The following is a 19,725-nucleotide window of genomic DNA, read 5'->3' as shown; positions in this document are numbered from 1 at the left end:
ATGTCTTCTTGAATTCATTTTCTGATAAAAGGCTTTCCAGTACATCTCATTTAACATCCCAAACCACAACCCACATAAGCTGATGAAGTCTGTAGAAAAGGGGGTTACATCATTTCCAGACAAAAAACCTGAAGCCAGAAAAGTCTGATTTCTCTGTAGCAGCCAATGACCGGCGCAGCGCCTCTGCTAACCAGATCTACTGACTCCTCCAGAATGGAAAATACAGCAATGGATCATCACCTGACACTAACACACATAGAAGGAAATGAAACTTGACTGCATTAAACAAAATCATTTCAATTGCTTAAAAAATCAATGCTAGTCAAATAGCCATAAATGTATAGACATATACCCACTGTTCAGGCTGCACTGAACGACGCTAACCACGTCAGCCCCTGCTTTGTACTGAAGCGCCGTGATTGATTTCCTTATGGCTTTTAGCAACTATAAAGCCTAAGTGGCGACCAGGAAACCCTGGATGGAGCCAGCATTCTCTTCAGGCACCAGGTTCTACATTGGGAACGGCTGCCACATGGAGGAAAACAGGCCCCAATTCCCATCAGGGAGAGGGATCAGAGGCCATAATTCATCCTATAGGCGGACACTGCAGAGTGCCTAGAAGTTCAACTTCAAGGCCACGGATGTGGGCTCTGGCCATAACTCCACATAAGTGGCTCTGAGACCTTGAAGAAAAATGAAGACTGGCCTAGAGCAGCTGTTTTCACTCCGTTCCGAGGATGTCCCAGTGTGGTGAGCAGGAGTAGCTAAAGGGAGAGCCTGTGTAGGGCTTGGGGACCTCGCCCCTGCTTCAGCAAGCCCCCGCCCCCCCCGCCCCCTTTGCTCTGCCTGGGTTATTCTGGTTCCATAGAAGATGTTTGCAGAGAAGGAAAGGGAAAAAGATTCCACTGTTAAAAAAACGTGAAAGCTATTAAACAATATGATCTCGAAGTTCTAGGAATCTCTGAAATACTATTATTTAAAAATAGTTATAAGAGTATGTTATTGCAGAACGTCCAATTATATAAAAAGAATACTATATATTATATAAGTATAACCTTATATAAACATATTTATATAGTATATATTATTTGATTACATTATGTAAATAGCATATTAAAGTAGTTCCACGTATCAAGCACCTACTAGGTGACAGGGTCTCACTGCATGCTTTACATTTGTCACCTTATTTTATCCCCTCAACAGCTTTATGAGATGAGCATAACCTCAGATTTTATAATGAAAAAAATTGAGGCTCAGAGAGATTAACTAAATGGCCCAAGATGACAAGCTAAGATCTGGCAGAGCCAGGATTCAAACCCACATCTCCCAATTCTCAAGCCTGCACTGGCTCCTCAGTGTGGGGATGCCCCTGGATACCACAGGTGTATCCCGCTCAGAGCGGCCAAGGTAAGGTCGACTGGCTTTTATACAGGCAAGCAATGCTTCACAGAATTCAAACCACTTCCATTTTTCAAACATGACAGATTTTCATCTAACAAAAACTTCAAAGGACAGGAAACGTCTTCCTTCAAGTCTGCAAAATTCGTTCGGGAGTTTTCTCCCTCTTTTCAAATTCCCTCTAGAACTTTGGTCAAATTCAGAGGATGTGCTCAATGATTTGGTATTTTGTAAAATATCCACGTATCCCATTTCATAAGAAAAATCATAACATCTGGGACTGCCAAAGAACTATCTTTTTCTTTTTTAAATTTTAACTAAGAGCCCCAAGACAGTGGTTATACATCTCAAATGACAGAAAATTGATAACTACAAAAGGTGGTGCTAATAAAGATATAAGCCCTTATGCAGTGTACTATGATCTGAACGTTTATTCCCCCCCCCCCCGCCCCCCCAATTCACATGCTGGAATCTTAATGCCAGTGTGATGGTATAGGAGGTGGGGTGGTTGGTAGGGGATCAGGTCATGAGGGAGAAGCCCTCACGAATGGGATCAGTGCCCTTATAAAAGAGACCCCAGAGAGCCCCTCGCTCCTTCCACCAGGTGAGGACACAGCAAGAAGGTGGTCATTTATAAGTCGGGAAGGTGGCTCTCACCAGACATAGAATCTGACCATGAGGGCACCCTGCTCTCAGACTTCCAGCCTCCGGAACTGGGAGAAATAAACGTATGTTGTTTACAAGCCCCCAGTCTGTGGTATTTTGTTATAGCAGTCCAAATGGACTAAGACACAGTGTGAAAAACAATCCAGGCACAGAGTACCTACAGTCTTTACTTTTCACCTCTCAACATTTTGCAGCAGCTTTGGGGAGGTTAAGTGACTTGCTCAAGGTCACACAGCCAGTAAGAGGCACAGTGAGGTTCACATTGAGTCCCCTCACACCAGCACTCAACCCCTTCATCATCGGGTTAACAATACACTCAAAGTCAAGGCCTCCAAAGTCTTTCTGTGTCAAACCCGAAGGCCACCCACACAGCCAGTCAAACGTCGTCCCAAAGTAAACCGGGGCTCTTTATGGTCTGCTTATGAAAGAAATGGTTAGAAAGAAAAGGAGAAGGCACAGCTTCAAATGATGGCCGAGTACTGTTGAGAAGGCATTTTTGTGATGTTTATCATCAACCTCTCCCTCCCGCTGCCCTAAAGTTTCCATATTTGTTGTTCAATTTAAGATGTCAAGAGAATTGCACTGGCAAAAGTAAAACCAAACGACTTCTTAAACCCACACCGTGAAGAAAAGGGCTGCCAGGCTTCTAAAGATATTCCATGTCAATACCACACATTACAACCCAAAAGAATGAGAAGTTTTGTTACAACCCTACCTTTTACATCACCAGCCCTGGCAGGGGCCTTGAGTGAACCTCAGAAAGCTTCCGGCAGTTTTCTATCAACAGCAGGTCCTGTGTGCAGCGCCAGACCTGTCCCACAACCAGGAACAATGCTCTTTTTGTTTCCGCCCCATTTCTGTATGTTTTACTGTTATCTGAGTAGTGCCGGGCTTTTCGCACGGGCTGTACCTTATGTGCTATGTTAATGGGATATTGTTGGTCTAAGCCTGTTCCAACTGTGAACAATCTTATTCTCTTCTAAAACCACTAAATCCCCTTGGACAGAAAACGCTAATTCCAATATCTAACACCGCCTCGTTCTGGTATCGAATGCTCAGAAGAGAGCAGTCAGTCTTATTTGAGGAGAGGCACGGGCTTTACTTCACCCCAATAGGGAAGAAGTTCATCAAGCAATTCAAAGGCTTGGAGCACAGAGGCCAGCCGGCTAAGAATGTGCCATTTGGAAACTGGTTATTGGAACATTTCGTGAGCACCCCTTTCTGTAATTTGAATAGCAGCACTAAAGAATGCGATTTCTTAACACACCATAACACAGTATGTGGACGAGAAGGAAATGCTAGAGGGCAGTTAAGAAGAAGGTGACCAGCTGATTCACAGACACCACCCCAAGATCCTTGCAGCCCAGGCCCTCACTCCAGGGGTCCCAGTGTCCAAGAATGAAGTGAACTGTGGGGCGGCTCCTCACAGCACCCGGGCCCGGTCCATTCCTTCCACGGAGCCCTGCCCTGTGCCTGGGAGGCTCCGGGTCCTGAGGATGGAGCAGGGAACAAGCAAAGGAGAAGAGTCCTTACCCTTGCACAGCATGATGTTACTCAAGGAGACAGACGACAAAAACGATCATTAGGTCAGGCAGCCATCGGTGTTTTAAGGAAAACAAAGCTGGGTTTGGGAATACACTGTGACAGAGAGGGCCCCTTTTTAGATACAGTGGTTACCGAGGATCTTGTTGCGATGTCATTCGTCCAGAGAACTACAGAAGGGAGGGAACAGGCATGCGAGGCTGTGGGAAAGTGTTCCCAGCACAGGGACCTGCAGCAACAGTGCGGAGACCAGCAGAGCGGCCGGGGGGTTGGTGGAGGTGACTGATGGAGAGGTGGGGGTAAACGGAGTCAGGACAGGGGGCCGCCGCATCTCAAGTCTGGACTATATTCTCAGTGAGAGAGAAAGCCACAGGGGGCCCCCAGCAGAGGAGACATTTTAAAAGACTCCCCGTGGCTACAATGTGGGAACGGTGAGATGAGCAGTCACGGTGGAAGCTGTGAGAAGGGAATGGGTGCCAGGTATGGAAACAGCACACCGTGAACAAGACAGCAAGAAGGCAGTCGGGACAGAGCTCCCCCAAAGCGTCTTGGGCTGTCACTCCCGCACTCAGGGACGTTATCAGTGTCATGGCGGAAAAAGGCTTCAATGGCACCTAAGCGTGGGAAAGTCAGGGTGAGGCAATGTTAGATGAGCTTGCTGGCTGCAGGACAACTCGGAATCTAACACGAGGTGCATTCCAGATCTCCAGGATCTAGAATAACTAGAGAGGGCGATCTCCCCACACCCGTTGGCACACTCAGCATGTTCTTGTGCATCACCATCTGGGAAACTGCACACCGCGTAGTTCCGAGTCCTCCCCCGTTGCCAGCCCCTGGATGCTAGTAACGAGTTACAGCAAGAGAAGTTTTCAAAGAGAGCTGCACAATCGTTAGGGCAGCAGAGTCCAGTAGCTCTTTCACTGGAAAAGCTCAATTTTTTCTGAACACTTTCGTTACTCATAAATGTTGCTGCTATTTTCTGAAGACTTTTATAATGGGCCTCAAGAGAAATGCAAATGACAACTACACTGAGATACTATCGCTCACCCTATGAGACTGGCAAAAACGCAAAAGCTTGACAACACATTCTGTTGGCAAAGCCGTGGGAACAGGAATACTCATCTATTAGTGTTAGGAATGAAAAATGGTGCGACCCCTAGAGACGGGAATTTGGCAATGTCTAACAATCCCACCGCGGCTTGACACAGCAAACCCACTTTCAGGAACGTATCCTGAAATCTTTCATATCTACATGTGCACAGCCTTAGGTGAAAAGCTGATGGCAAACATTATAAATGAATGTACCAGGCAGACAATGCCAGAACGCACCAACAACCTTCATACCACAGTAAGAGACAACCAGAAAGTGTGTATCTCCTGATCAAAGTAGCACCACCATCTACAAAACATAGTTCCTCCGCCCCCCAAAAAGTAAAAGAACTTGAACTTGAATCAGATCAAGTCTCTCAAACTAATTACACCAGTATGCATAAATAGTAGGGGACACCACACACATCACGCAGTAAAATCCACTGTCAGGGAAATTCTAATGGACAAATTAGTTTCTTCAACAAATAAGTTGTCAGAAGCAAAAAAAAGGAGAAGGGAGTACAGATAAGAGACACACCAACCAAACGTACTGTGTGGGCCTTGTATGAACCTGGACCCAAACAAACCAGAGAAATACGAACCCTCCCTGAAGAAGGGACGACATTAAGAGATTACTATTAAGTGGGGTATAGGTAGTATATTTTCAAAAGGAGTCCATAACTTTAGGAGAGATATTTATGGATTAAATGTGATTGTGGGATTTGTTTCAATAAGGTAGTAAAAGCTTACAGAATGAGGCAGGGTGAGACAAACAAGATTGGCCATTGTGTGCTTAGTTGTTGAAGTGGGATGAGGGGTACTGGAGGGTTCCATTTTACTGTTCTCTCTACTTTTGTGTATGGCGGACATTTTCCATCATTAAAAGTTTATATATGTTCCACACACGTGCACGCGTGCATGCGCACGCGCACGCACACACATACACACACATACACACACACATTCTATCATTAACCCAGAGACTGTGTTCATGGCCAGCTCCCATCTACAAAAATTAACAACATACATAGGCTTAAAAAAAATACAAAAGGTTCTTTTTTCCTCACTTGGACCCAAGCGTAATGATGGATTTTCTTGCTAGCCAGGAAAGTTCACCAAGATAAACAAGTCGAGTTGAAAACGTTATAAGCGGCCAAACTCCTGGTGAGGTGCTCTGGAAAAGAATACACTGGATATTCTGGGAAGCAAGAACAGCAGAAATGTTTCTGGAGGAAAACCTAGGGTCTCTGCCTTAAATCGATGTTGGTAATAATATCCAAGAAGCCCATTTACGGGCAACAGCCCATGTATTCTCTGTGCTTAGTTAGGATTTTACAGTAGACTGGGGTAATCACATTATCAGTGCTTACCAAAGGGTTTCAGAATTGCTCAATACATAATACCAATTTACATGATTCAATCCAAACAGAAGAGCCCATATTCAAAACCAGAAAAATAATGAGGCTGTCTTCATCTCACATATAACCTGTGCAGCTCAGAGGAGGGTATGAAATGATTTTTTACTTGCAAAGAATTTTAGGCATGGTATGAGTGCCCACGTTTTTCTCTCCTTCCTGTGAGGCTGTGTCACAAAATAGAGCGGACATGTACAGTGACAACACAGCAGCCAATTAAATGCTGCCTCTTGAGACAGCTCCATCTGGAGAGCTGGGGTGGGTCCCCCAGGCCCAGGACTAGGTCCAGAACTTTCCCCCATGCCACTCCTCAGCCTCCACCGGGGAGGGTGGCAATCTTTACAATCTCTGGCAGGGAGCGAAGACTGTCCCCTTGGAGGGGGCATGTTTACCATCTACTCCCAAACGCGGGGTCTTGCTAAGGAAAGGAGAAAGAAAACACAGACAACACCGGCCCTCCTCTTTGCAGGAATACAACTCATACTCCATTCCGGCTGCAGGTATAAAGTTACACCTCTCCTTGTGCTGGATTCTGCTTCCTGTCCAATACACCTGGAGAAACCGAGGCTGCCTTTTCCTATTCTTAAAATTATTTTGAGTGTAAGAGATGAATTTACTTCCTGGCAATGCCAAAGGGAAGGGGTTTTCTCAGTCACCTGAGCCCTGTCATTTCTTATTTTCTAGAGGGTTCAGTCTTACGCTGATGCTGCATTATAACCTTTGTCTTCAAATAAGGAAATGGAGATGGCCGGAATGATGGAGGCCAGGCGAAGGAACAGGCATTGGACCTGGCAATCCTGCTCCCGAAGGCACCGCCAGCAGCGAAAGGTGCCAGGCGGGACTCCCCTGAGGCTCAGGGCTCCTGTGTGACCTCAGAATGTTCCTCCACCACCCCGAGCCCCCATCACCTTCACCAGAGCTTCTGCAAGTGAGAATGAAATTAACTGCAATGTGCAGCCCCCGCGATGCCTAGCATTACAAGTAGCTATTATCTAGCGACACTGTGAAGCCCTGATGCTCCCTAGTAATGACAGAAAGCTAGTGGGGCCAAATGAAAGAAGGAAACCAACCTCCAATTCAAAGAGACAGTCCTAGCAACTTTTGAAGCCCTACCAAAGTAAATTACTTGCTTCTGCTTGTTTCTTACCCAGCCCTTTAGCAGGAGTGGCACGGGAGGACATGGGCCCCAGAGCACACGGAAGCACCCTCGCAGGCATCTGAGCCTCTGGAGGCTGGCTGGGCTGTACGGGGTAAGTTATAGAACACGCAGCAGCGCTATGGGAAGCACGGCCACAAATGGACACAGTGAGCAACAACCAGTAGCCGATCCTGAAAAGGCAGCTTGATTTGCTTAAGCAAAACTGTTTCTGAAAGCGGTAGTGACTAGGGCTAATTAATGGAAGCCCCGTTGCAAATCTAAGTTGCAGGAGAACGCGCGCACACACACACTGGTGGGTAATGGCAGAGAAAGCGAAAAATGGCAGCCAGGTTCAGCCTCCAGCTCACACTGAGCATGCACCAAAACCCACCGCCTGGCGGGGCCTGCAGGGGGCATGGCCAGGTCTCAGCGCCGGAGAAAGCCAAGGCCCCCTAGGCAGGACCCAGCTCACCTTTCTATTGTGTCTCCCTTGGTGGCCATAATATGTCCTTACTAAAGAAATGGACAGATGAATCATCAACTAAACCAATCCTGGATGATTAAGAAAGTAAAGCTCAAGCCAGTGTGAAAGCACAGGGTTTGGCACACCCAGTAATTACCCTTCATGTGAGGCTGACTGTTACGTTTGTCCAACACTCGCATTCTGTGGTCCCTACCCATAAAGAGCGATGCTGCAGTCACAGCTGACACACCGCACTACATCTGCACACAGGATGAAGAGAGAGGCATGCAGCCCAACAGCACCCCACGATTCCTGCCACCTGCCGAAGGCTGACTAGGTAGCAGGCATGGTGCTGCCTTCAGACAAGGTAGCCCAGTGATCACTGCTATAGACTGAATCATGTCCCCCACATTCATATGGCGAGCCCTAACCCCCAGTGGGATGGTATTTGGAGACGGGGCCTTGGGAGGTGATTAGAGTTAGATGAGGTCATGAGTGGAGCCCCGGGATGGAATTAGTGTCCTTATAAGAGAAGGAAGAGACACCAGAGACCAGAGCTCCCCCACAGCCCTCACCATGTGAACACACAGCAAGAAGGCAGCCATCTGTAAGCCAAGATGCAGGCCCTCACCAGACACTGAGTCTGCCGGGGCCTTGACCTCAGACTTCCAGCCTCTGGAACTGTGAGAAGTAAATGTCTGCTGCTTAAGCCCCACAATCTCGGGGATTTCGTTACAGCAGCCAAGCTGGCTGAGGCCGTCGGCACGGACAGGTGAGAATGGCAGGCACAGAAGGTATGAAGCACATGCCCAAGTTCAGCATGTGAAGCCAGGCTCGGATTCGAGAGAGAACAGACTCTCAACCAACAAGCATACAACACCCTTTCTTAAAAAAAATGAATTCTTTCAGGCCAGCAGTATCACCATTTATAAAATACCTTTTGTTCACTGAATTTCCTGACTTAACAGAGCTCACAAATGTTAAGAGATTCATCCCGAAATTCTTAGTAAGGATGAAGTTTTAACTATAAAGACGCCAACTGGAGGGAGACCCATAGGCCAGACTGTCCAACCGAATGTTCTGCGATGATGGAAATAGTCTATTAACTGTGCTGTCCGATGCAGTGGCCACGAGCCCAGTGGTTCTCAGATGGGGGCAGATGTGCCCTCCAAAGAACAGCTGGCAAAGTCTGGAGACGTTTTTAACTGTCACAAATGGGTAGGAGGGAGCTACCAGCATTTATGGGGGTCAAGGCCACGGAGGCTGCTCAACATCCTGTGATACACAGGACAGCCCCCACCACAAGGCATTCTCTGGCCTAGAACCTCAACAGCCCCGAGGTGGAGAAAATCTGCACTAGCCACGTGTGACCACTGAGCATTTCAGAGGCAGCTACTGAGACTGGGGAACTACAATCTTTTGTTTTATTTAATTTTAGTTAGTTTGATTTTAACTTTTAGAAAAAAAAATGTAAGAGACTAAAACTAACAAAACTGGAATTCAAATTTAAACAGCCACGTATGTCTTGGACAGTGCAGCTATCGAGAATGTGCATAAATGTAAAATAAAGGTCTTGTTTCCCAAGTATTTCCATTTAAAGGAAGGAAGGATCTTCAAGGAATAGCGAGATTCTGATGCTTAGGATTGGGAGATAACGAGCAACAATAAAAGCATAGACGCGAACGCCCGCGAAGCTTTAGGACTCCTGTCCGGGCACCAAAGAGTCAGCGCGAAGGGAAATCACCGGGCGACGCCCCCTTCTATTGCCCGCAGGGAACTCACTCTTGCAGGGTCTCCACCCCCTTTTCTTTGTACTGCAGTTCTTGCTTCATCTGGGTCAGCTCTCGCTTTAATCTGGAAAGCTAAAGACAAATTACATTTTGTTTTTCAAAGAAAGCTGTGAAAATGATTTCTACAATTGTTATCACTGTCATCGAAGTTTCTGATTAGCTTGTAATTCATTGGCTCATCTGCTCTCTCCGTGAACTTCCATCAGGCACATATAAAACAGCCACCCTAGAAGAGCTGCCTCGCTTAGGTACCAAAATCCCAGATCACTAACAGGTTCCTAACCGGCAACTATTTTCTTTTTCCAGATATTGATTTACTCGTTACAATTAGCAAACTATGTAATATTTCTTCACCTCCCCTTCCACTTGCTACTCACAGATCCCACACGTGAAACACTGGTGGTCTCCACTACCTGAAGGCCCATTGCCTGGAGTGCTTATTTAAACGGATTCTGGGACCCGCTCCAGGCCTGTGTTAAAACTCCGGGGGTGGGCCTGGGAGCTCACACTTTGAACCGACTCCCCAGGTGTTTCTCTCTAGTGCACTAAAATTTGAGAACCCCCACACCCCAAAAGATGCACTCTGCTTTAGGAAATGAGACACCAGAGCAGGATGCTTCAGTTCCATCGTGTCTCCTTTGCTTGGTTGCAAATGCAACAAAACGGACTCCCTTCCCAGACAACCTAGACAGGGGGCTCAAGGGGTGAAACGGGGGGTACACACAGAGGAACACAGGCAATTTTTTGTTAGAGGGGCTGAGGTTGTAAAATGAAACACTTTCCCTCCTATTGGAAAAAGTAGAGAGTAAAACCAAATGAAATAATAATCCAAGAAATCAAAAATCCTACTAAAATACGACTGTTATACATTGGCCGCCATAAAATGAACCGTAGTAAGTGACGTCACACAAATGCATGTGGGGCTCTGGGTTGTGGAAACACTCGTCTTACTCACCCTATCCCGGCGACTGGCTATTTCCGCTTTAATTTGGTGTGGGTCGTACTTTGTGCTTGTTGAATATCCAGAGAACGCTAAACAGAAGAAAAATATTTTATTTTATAATGGATCCTTTACAATAAGTAAATACACATAGATAACAACTTCTGATTCACCGTATTAAATGATTAAGTCTCAGATTTACAAGTTGGCACTAGATCCCAAAGAATCAACATTTCACAGCCTCAAATCTGGATGTTTGATTTTTGCATGAGGCCTTTCTACAGGATTCCACATAATAAAATAGATGGCTGGAGTTAAATCCAAACTCTGTTTACCTCAACTGCAAAACTGCTAAGGTTAAAAGCCATATACCCATGGGGAGGGACAGGTAGCATTATGGCATGGAAAACTGTTCTTACTATGTAAATAGTACGTACAGTATGAATCATTTTTACTTTCTTTTAAAATGCACACACACAGAAGTCGCTGGAAAGACAGAGCCAAAAAGTCAACTGTGGTTATTTTCAATGGTTTCACTACAAAAGATTTTATTTTCATTTTCTTCATATCTATATTCTCCAGAGGGCAAATGTCTGACCTAAGAAAGAAAAAAATGCTGAAGATCTGCAAAACGAAAAAGACAACTTTCTAGTAATGTGTCAGCATCTGACGGACTTGAGAAAATGCTATTCTTCCAGGTTGTTTGTGCCACACAAACTGAAGCGAAACACCCCCATTTTTATTCCTGCAGTTTGTTTTGGATGGATTTTAGCTAAAACACATCACTTGGCTAAAGGCACTCCTGAACAGTGCCGTGCATGCGATCTGAACTCTTCTCACAGACACTGCGTTATTATTATGCGGAGCCAATACCTGGGGAGAAGGAGACTGAAGAGCTAAGCTGGTGGCTGTTTCTAGTCCCCTCACCCCTTTCTCCATTCTGCATGGCTGTTTCCTGATGCCTCTGTCTCCTTTCTCTCAGGCTGCTGAAGCCCTCAGCTTTTGTGCTGCAGTGACTTGGTGACTATCCCTTCCTTAGTGGTGGAGTGTTCCTCTATCTTCATCTGTGGTCACCCCACACTGCTGTAATCTGGCTCCGGGTCATTTTTATTAATGTCGCCTACTCAGAAGACCCGTCCGCAGCGCCCGCATCCATTCTTTCACTCCTTTGATCTGGGTACCGAAGGCGGTCAGTCAGATACCTAGGTGCCAACACCTAGAAACTAGTTCAAAACCATTTCCTGACTTTCTATTGGAAAGGTTGGCTCAGAGCCACCAAGTGGCTTAAACAGCAAGATTATTTCATAGCCTCGACTAGAACCACATCCAACGTTCATCTGAGCAGCTCAGATATCTCCTTTTTTAAAAAAACAGTTCTATGGAAAATCTACTATTTAAGCCCCCATCAGTCAGAATTTCAAACCACTAGAATCTACTGCAAATAAATATCTGGAGGAGCTAAGTGTTTGCCAACTTTATCTCAAACGTTCTTATATTTAGAATCATGCTCTCTCAAGACATGGAGTAAAATGTTTCTAAAACTATTCTTTCTTAGACAAAGAATGTCTATTTCCAAATCCGGCAACTTCCATCTTCTCTGACTCTTTGGTTTCATTTAAGATCAGTAATGAAAGCAACACTTCAAAGAATGCCCTTAAGAGACAGAAATCGTTTCTACAAAATCTCCACATTAAACTCCTGGGACTTAACAGTTTCTCAGACGTGAGCTTAAAGGGCTTTCCCTTGGGACCCAGATAATACGCAAATGAGCCAAGGCCTCGCTGACTCCTCCCTTCCACTGTGTCAACAGGTCACCTTGCGGTTGAGGAAGACAACGCCAACAGTTATCACCTGGGATCCTTCCCATTGGGGTAGGAAGTAACCCCACCGCCACAGTCCAGGGAAGTTGGCTGCAATGTTGACCACCAGTAACAACGATATGAAATCATCGCCACAAAACTTGAAATGCGCATGGGAGGTGTAGCAGGTACACGTGGACAAATACATAACCACCTGCTCCCCATGCTCCCTCCTAACTCCCAGCACCCTGAGGGTGTCCGGTACCTACCCCTTTCCCAGGAGACTCAGCGGTAGCCAGTCCTGGAAGTGTTGCCTGATGAACCGAGACCTCCCGGGAGCCACACACCACCACCCCAGGACTCCGCTATGTGACAGTGGATTTCCTTATTGCCCAGGGCCATGGGCGGCAGTGTTTTCTGTGACTTACAGCTCAAACCATCCTAAATGATAGACTAGGTTTTACTTATATTGATGCCATTCATGTTACCTTCACTCCAGTGTCTAAAACTATACATTTCCAGGACTGGGAGGAGGGAAAAGGCAACTCAGGTACCTAAGACGGTGAGTACATTTTATCTTCAAATGCTACGGAGACCTATAAACAGTGGCACCACTTTTAATACTGTAATTCAATTTCTATCAATTCTCAGTTCCTTATGTCTGCCGGTAAGTCAAGTGCAATCCGTTTCTGGAGTGCAAGGAAGAGCTCAGGACTCCAGACCCCGTTTTTAACAGCACGCGCTCCACAACATTAGAGAAAGCATCTTCCCCTGTTAAGACATGTCTCCAATCTGAAGGTTTATGATAAATACCAGACATTCACCTCTAAGCCTTCTGTTCTCTCGAAGAGCTGAGTGGGCAGAGCTACTACAATAAATAGCGTACGCAGTCCACTCAGACGTACACCATCGTCTTGGCTGACATAATAATAAGGTTTTAGTGTAGCTGGACCACAAAAATGTAAATGATTACACCTTGCTATTACAGGGTGCCTTTCATATTTATTTCACCTATTCTCATAAGAATCTGTCAGAGATGATGATGACGCTCCCCCACTTTATACTATATTAAAGACTGAGTTTGTAGTGACTTGATCTACAGTCACAGAGGGACTTATGCCAGGAACTTGGGTTCCTGGGGGTCAGCTGGCCAATGTCCTTTCACCAGACTATCTTTTCCAATGTAAGAAGAACGGCCCTCCGGCCCCCCGCATGCCCATGGCCCAACAGGTGAACTACACCTGTGTCTTTAATATTCAAAATGCTGCAGAGCACAGTACTTATCTTAGCTTTTGATCTTACAGGTTACTGAGAGGGGGAAACGTGTGTATCTACGTGTGCGTGTGTCTCTGTCTCTCTTCCAACAGGCCTCCTGTGTGCTGTGAGAACCTGAGGTCACCCCAGGGGGAGGATATGCTTTCAAAGACCAAGAGTCCTTCTCCAGACATCCTCTGGGCGGACTGCTCCTGGGGACCGGGTGAGCGCCTCCAGGCCTCAGCGCTGCAGGGAGTTGCTCAAGGGAGCCAAGGCAGAGTGGGGGAAAGGGGGCACGCCCTGGCAGATTCCACACTGACAGGTACTAACTATCAGAGCAGTGACACATCACCGACGCCAACAGAGGAGGGCACGGCAGTTTCCAAAGGCACCAGAATAAGCGAAGAACCCAAAACTCAAGCCCACTCAGGGGTGACCTAGAGAAGTAACGCAAGAAGCCACCAAATCCAAATGAAGAGTTCTCTCGAGAACAGACTAGGGGATTATCTCGCAGTGAACACGTGTGCTTCGCTACAACCTTCAAGATTGAGTCTTGCCAACTAATAGCTGTGAAAAATGCAGTGTGATCCATTTTTCTCCTGCCTGCTCCAACATGCTTGCATGAGGGAAAACAAAAGGCTGAATGGATGGACTTCGGCCCTTATCCTGATCTAGATAATAGATGAGAAACCCTTTACCAGAGAAGAAAGGAAGATAGTCTTTGTGGGAGGGGCTTGGAGCCTCGGAAAGAATGTTGGCAGGACTGATGACTGATAAGGTCAAGCTTCAGCACCACCTAACTCAGGAATTCAGGATGGGTCAGCACTTTCTCACCAGAGATAAGGCTGACTCTTTCCCAGCCACTCTGCCACTTGGGGTATAGACTATTGCTAGCTTCTCGGGGCCAGGGTAACAAAGCCCTATTCCTGCTGCTAAGAGAGACAGCCAGTCAGTCTACACTAGTGGATCTCAACTCTGGGAATTATGTGGGGAACTGTAAAAAGAAAAAAAATGTCTGGCCCCAGCCAAGACCAACTCAATCAAAATCTCTTGGGGTGGGGGCTCAGGCAGCAGCAGCTTTTAAAACCCTCCAGGAGATTTTACGTGCAGCCAGGCAGGGTTGAGAACCACTGGTGTAGACCAGGGGTTGGAGACATTCTCTGCAAAGGACCAGAGAGTCAATATTTGTGGCTTCGTGGGCCATACAGTCTCTGTTCTCAACTCCTCAACTCTGCCGTTGCAGTTGCTATAGACAAAACTATAGACAAAAGGTAAGTGAATGGAGGTGGATGTTTCCAATAAAACTTTACTGACAAACACCCTAAGTGGACAGGATTTAGCCTGTGGGCCATACATCATTTGCTGACCTGCCTGTGGTTCAGACTATAATTTACTCCATGCAAGAGTCCCTTCCAAAAGATCCCATAAATGGTCATATGCTTCATCTGAACACATCCGGAGGCTCGAGTTTCTCAGGAAGAATGAAAGAGTGACTCTAGAAAAAAAGTTCCTAAAATAACAAGTGTATTCAGTGTTAAAAGGAAGGCAAATAACAGAAGAACATATTAGAATGAAGAAAATGGAACTGTAGAAAAAGTACCGGGTGTGTCTCAGGAGAATGAGTTCACTGGAGAACAAGCAGTTCCATCTCACTGCTCTACAAAGCATGAAACAGGACTGGGTACCAGACAACTAGCTCCTAAGCTCAAGCAAATAAAGTTGGGTTCTTAGCCTCATGGGAACACGTGTGCTCCAATCCAGCAAAGCATCGAAGTTTGCTTTGGTCAGGCACAGAAAACATCAAGGCTTAGATATTCTTAGATATCAGACAGTCCAGTATTGACACAAAAATCATTCCTCTCCAATGAATGGAGTTTTATTCTGGTGATTTCCATAATTCAGGGGGAAGTCTGTGAAGGGTGTGGGCAAGATCCACTTCCCCTCCTGCCACCCTCCTCTGGACCCTTCTGCTCCAATATTAGAAATATTAGTTAATTCCTCTGTTCACCATATTGCCTCATTTCCCCTCTACAACCAGCCCTTAAGGATAAATTGTGTCCCCAACATTTAGTATATACCAACGACAGGTGCTAAATAAACATCTGTTGAAAACTAAGTGAATAGTTTAGCAGTCCTACCATGGGCCATGAGAAAGTAAAAAAGTAGAAAATGCTCTGCCTTCCACTTGCCCCATTTAGTGTTGCAAACTAGTCAGATGACTTGTCAATTTATAACCAGTCTTTATTTCCAGATCACTTGAACAATGGGAGGGCCAGGTGTTCCAAAAACACCATCGGCTCTTCTGGCGACCTGTTCCATGTCCAGGAAACAGCAGCCAGCACTGAAGGCTACCCACACAGACAGATCTGGATTCAAATCCAAGTCTACCGCTTACCAGGTATGTAACCGCAAAGAAGTCATTTAGCCGCCCCAATATTCGCTTTCCTGTGTGTGCAATGAAGATAGCATCGTGTGCTTCACCATGTCGCAATCATAACAATGCAGAGAAAACTCTAGCTCATTGAATATTGGCTCCTTTAGCTTCAAGGAATCATGGGAAGGAAGCTCAAATGTTCCTCTGTGCCTAGGACCAGAGCAAGGACACGCCTCCCTGCTTTAGATGCCTAGCGCTGAGAGCGGGCTGGGCAGCGTGAGAGCTGTGTGGCCGGTTGCACCCCAGGAATGCTATGGCTCCTACCAGCAGCAGCTCCTGACGTGGGCCCAGACCTCTGGAGGAGACATGTTAGAGCATGACGGGTCAAGCTAATAGAATCACTGTCTTGAACTTTATCCTGTGGCCAAAAATAATTCATTTGAGTCATATCTAAGAGTTTTCCTCATTGTAACCGATAGCTCAGGTTAAATGGCAAATTGAAAGAGCTTGGTGAAAACCCCAGGGACAGCAGCAACCTGATAAACCACTTGGGTTCATTCTAGATGCCATTCGTCGTCTTTTCCCCTGATGACATCCAGTGGCCTCTCCGGCCCCATCATGAAAACAGACAGGCCTGATCTAGCCTCCAAGGCAACTACACAAGCAGATGCCGAGCTTGTGACGAGGCAGACACTCCCAGGGGGCTGGGGAGCGGAATGTGCCGCGCATGTTCGAATTGCAAGTCCACACCACAGAATCATGTGCTTCCTCTGCTAAAGGTGCCTTCATCCGCCACTTCAAAGGCAGCAACCTGCGAAGCATTTCTTCCTAGGCATTAATACAGTTCCGTGGAGCACAGGAAAGAATGTAATTGAGTGCAAGTCCCTCTGTACCCCAATGGCAAGGGAGTGCCACGCCCATGGAGACCTAAACCGGCTGAGGGACATGCCTATTTACATCCTCAAGGGCTGCAGTCCCGAGTCCCCACGCTCACTGCAAAGGCCATTCTGGTAGAGTAGCCAGTAAGTAAGACACACCTTCTCTTGAGGCAATTTTTCCTCTCAATCGTTGGCAAGAAACTTCCTTCCAAGTCTTTCTCATACGTCCTTCTCCCGTTCCATTCTTGGAAACACTGATTGGAGAGCCGCTTTGGAGACCTAACCAAACGGGACCATGGAACAAATAAGGTGCCTGAAGGCTACTGGGAGGAAACACGCTATTAGGTTGAATCATATGAAATTGCCAATAGTCAGACCTTTTTAAGCTACAGAAATGACAATTTTATATAGTTCAACCTAGCTTCTACCAAGTAACTTTCTGAAAAGTTTACACTCACTCACTGTATGATCTCCGAAATAGGTAAAAGTCAGTGCTTCAACTAGATGTGACCTTGGGCGCCAAGTCCATGGGTTCCCAGTCCTAGGAGATCACTTCACAGGGACCACATGCTGGCCCATAAAAGTCATCTTAATAGATTGCAAAAAACTGAAACTTCTAGTGTAGTGTCTGACCACAATGGGATTAAATTAGAAATCAACAGCACATCTTTAAAAAGTCCCAACAACTTACTTTTAAAGAACCCATGGGTCAAAAAATAAATCACAAAGGAAATGAGAAAATATTCTGAACTGACTGAAAATGAAAATACCAAAATTTGTGGGATGCAGTTGAAGTCATACTAAGAAGAGAATTTATACCTTTAGAAGCTAAGTGAGAAAATAAGAAAAGTCTAAAATCAATGACTTAAGTTTCCACTTCAGGAAGCTAGAAAAGGAGGAACAAATTAAAGCCAAACTAAGTAGAAACATAGAAATAACAAAGAGGAGAAAGCAATAAGATAGAAAACAGAGAAGAGATGGGAGGAGAGAAAGGAACCCAAAAGCTAGCTCATTGTAAAGATAAATCCAATCAACGAAAGTTTAGCTACACTGATTAAGGAAAAAAGAAGACACAAATTATTAAGATCAGGAATGAAAAGGAGAGGACACCACCTCAGAGCCATCAGACATTAGAGTTATAAGGGGATTCTACAAACACTTTACAAACTTGACAGCTTGGATCAGTGATCAGCAATTTCCCTGAAGGCCAAATCCAGCTTGTTACCTGTTTTTATACTTTTACCAGAACAAGCCACACACATTCGTTCACATATTGTCTCTGGCTGCTTTTGCATTATAACAGCAGTGTTGAGTAGCTGTGAATGAGACCATATGGCCCACAGAACCGAAAATATTTACTACCTATCTGACCCTTTAGAGTCTTTACTTACTTCTGGATTAGTTGAAATAGACAAATTCATTGAAGCACACAAATACCAGAACTCATTCAAGAAGAAATAGAAAATCTGAACAGCCCTGTATCTATTACAGGTACCGATTTTGTACTTACAAACATTCTCACAAAGAACTCCAGGTCCACATGGCTTTTCTGGTGAATTCTATCAAATGGTTAGGAAAGCATTAATACCAATCCCACACAAACTCTTTCTGAAAAAAGAGATGGAGGGAACACTTCCCAATTCATTTTGTGAGGCCAGTATTATGCTGATACCAAAATCGGAGAAAGACATTATAGAAAAAAACTAGGGAGATGAGAAACCAGCCTCTGAAAAATTAGCCCGGAGCTGACTCATCGCATTCTGATGGGCAGTTAAAATAAAAAACAAAAAATCTAGGACATACCAGTATCTGCAGAACAAGAGAGAACACAACCTGGAAACATACCATTGTACCTGAGGCCCTGCGTTCTCTCAAGGTACATGGTAAGAGAACTATCTGAAATTCTTGATACGGAGGGGAAACCCCATCTCTCTCTTCCCCACAGCGTGTGTGGCTTATTCACCTTCAATGGCAGCTGCAATAAAAAAAGACCTATGGCCCTTTGGCCTTAACTCCATTCTGACTTGCAACACAGAATAAAGCTTTGACCATATCTTAATGTGCAAAGCTGTGGCACCAGAGCCAAATACTTGGCAACATGGTGGTCATGTCACACGTTAAGTCTTTCCATGTCTCAGCTACACTTAGGTTTTTAGACTATAAAACCTAGTGGTACCAACTTCATATATTGTCCCCAAGCTCTCTGGCACCCGGGACAGTTGTGGCCGTGCACACCTGTGGTGGGCCGTTACATGTGACAGTTCTGCTGGGAAGGCATGGCTCAAGCAGAGACTGATTGTTGGTAACAAAATGCCGTGGCTTCCAAGACTGGACCTGGTACCTTCAATCCCTGAGCCTCTGCTGAGTACTACTGGAATGGGAGCCCACCTCCGGCAGCCCCCAAAGGAAGAGGGGTTCCCGTTGAGAATATCAATGTGCACCATCCATCTAACTTGAGGGGCAGAAAGAGTCCCCCCAATTCCCTGGGTTACCCTAAGTTCCTCCACCTTCAGTGTACTGCCCAAGAAAGGATCCTACAAAGAGACAGGTGCTTGACATATGTGAAGGCTCCTGAATCTTTCCATCCAGAATCAATGAAACCGTTGTGTGGATTTCCCAAGGATCGCCCGCCATAGTACTAACTGCAGAGATCTCTGGGTGAAGGTCTTTTCCACACTGACAAACGTGAGACACGATTTGTCACTACGTGAAATTTGCTTGTTCATGTTCTACCTCCCCTACCCAGATGTAAGTAAGCTCCATGAGGGCAGGGACCTTTCCTTTCTTAGCTGCCACCGTATCGCAGTGCCTGGGCATAAGGTAGGCACTTGGTAAGTATATGCTAAAGGAGTGGCTCCTGGACGGCCATCGGATTCCAGTGCGGAACACTGATGACGTAACAGTATGCGAACAGAAACGTGATGCAGCTGTCTTGCCCTAGTCAAGTTCGGTGTTTGCAGAGAGTCGAGCAGAGAGACA

The 19,725-nt window shown here is 45.8% G+C and overlaps 1 protein-coding gene across 1 annotated transcript in view; it reads right to left on the bottom strand.

Annotated features, from left to right (window-relative positions):
- Window positions 1-19,725, bottom strand: part of WWC3 (WWC family member 3) — a 101,858-nt gene that overhangs the window by 43,295 nt on the left and 38,838 nt on the right. The window contains 2 exon segments of the mRNA XM_019746296.2: window positions 9,494-9,573; window positions 10,457-10,533. Of these exon segments, the coding sequence (XP_019601855.2) occupies window positions 9,494-9,573; window positions 10,457-10,533 (157 nt within the window).

The sequence above is a fragment of the Rhinolophus sinicus genome, chromosome X, assembly GCF_036562045.2.
Source record: "Rhinolophus sinicus isolate RSC01 chromosome X, ASM3656204v1, whole genome shotgun sequence".
NCBI classification, from domain to species: domain Eukaryota; kingdom Metazoa; phylum Chordata; class Mammalia; order Chiroptera; family Rhinolophidae; genus Rhinolophus; species Rhinolophus sinicus.
This window is presented reverse-complemented; position numbering and strand designations above follow the sequence as displayed.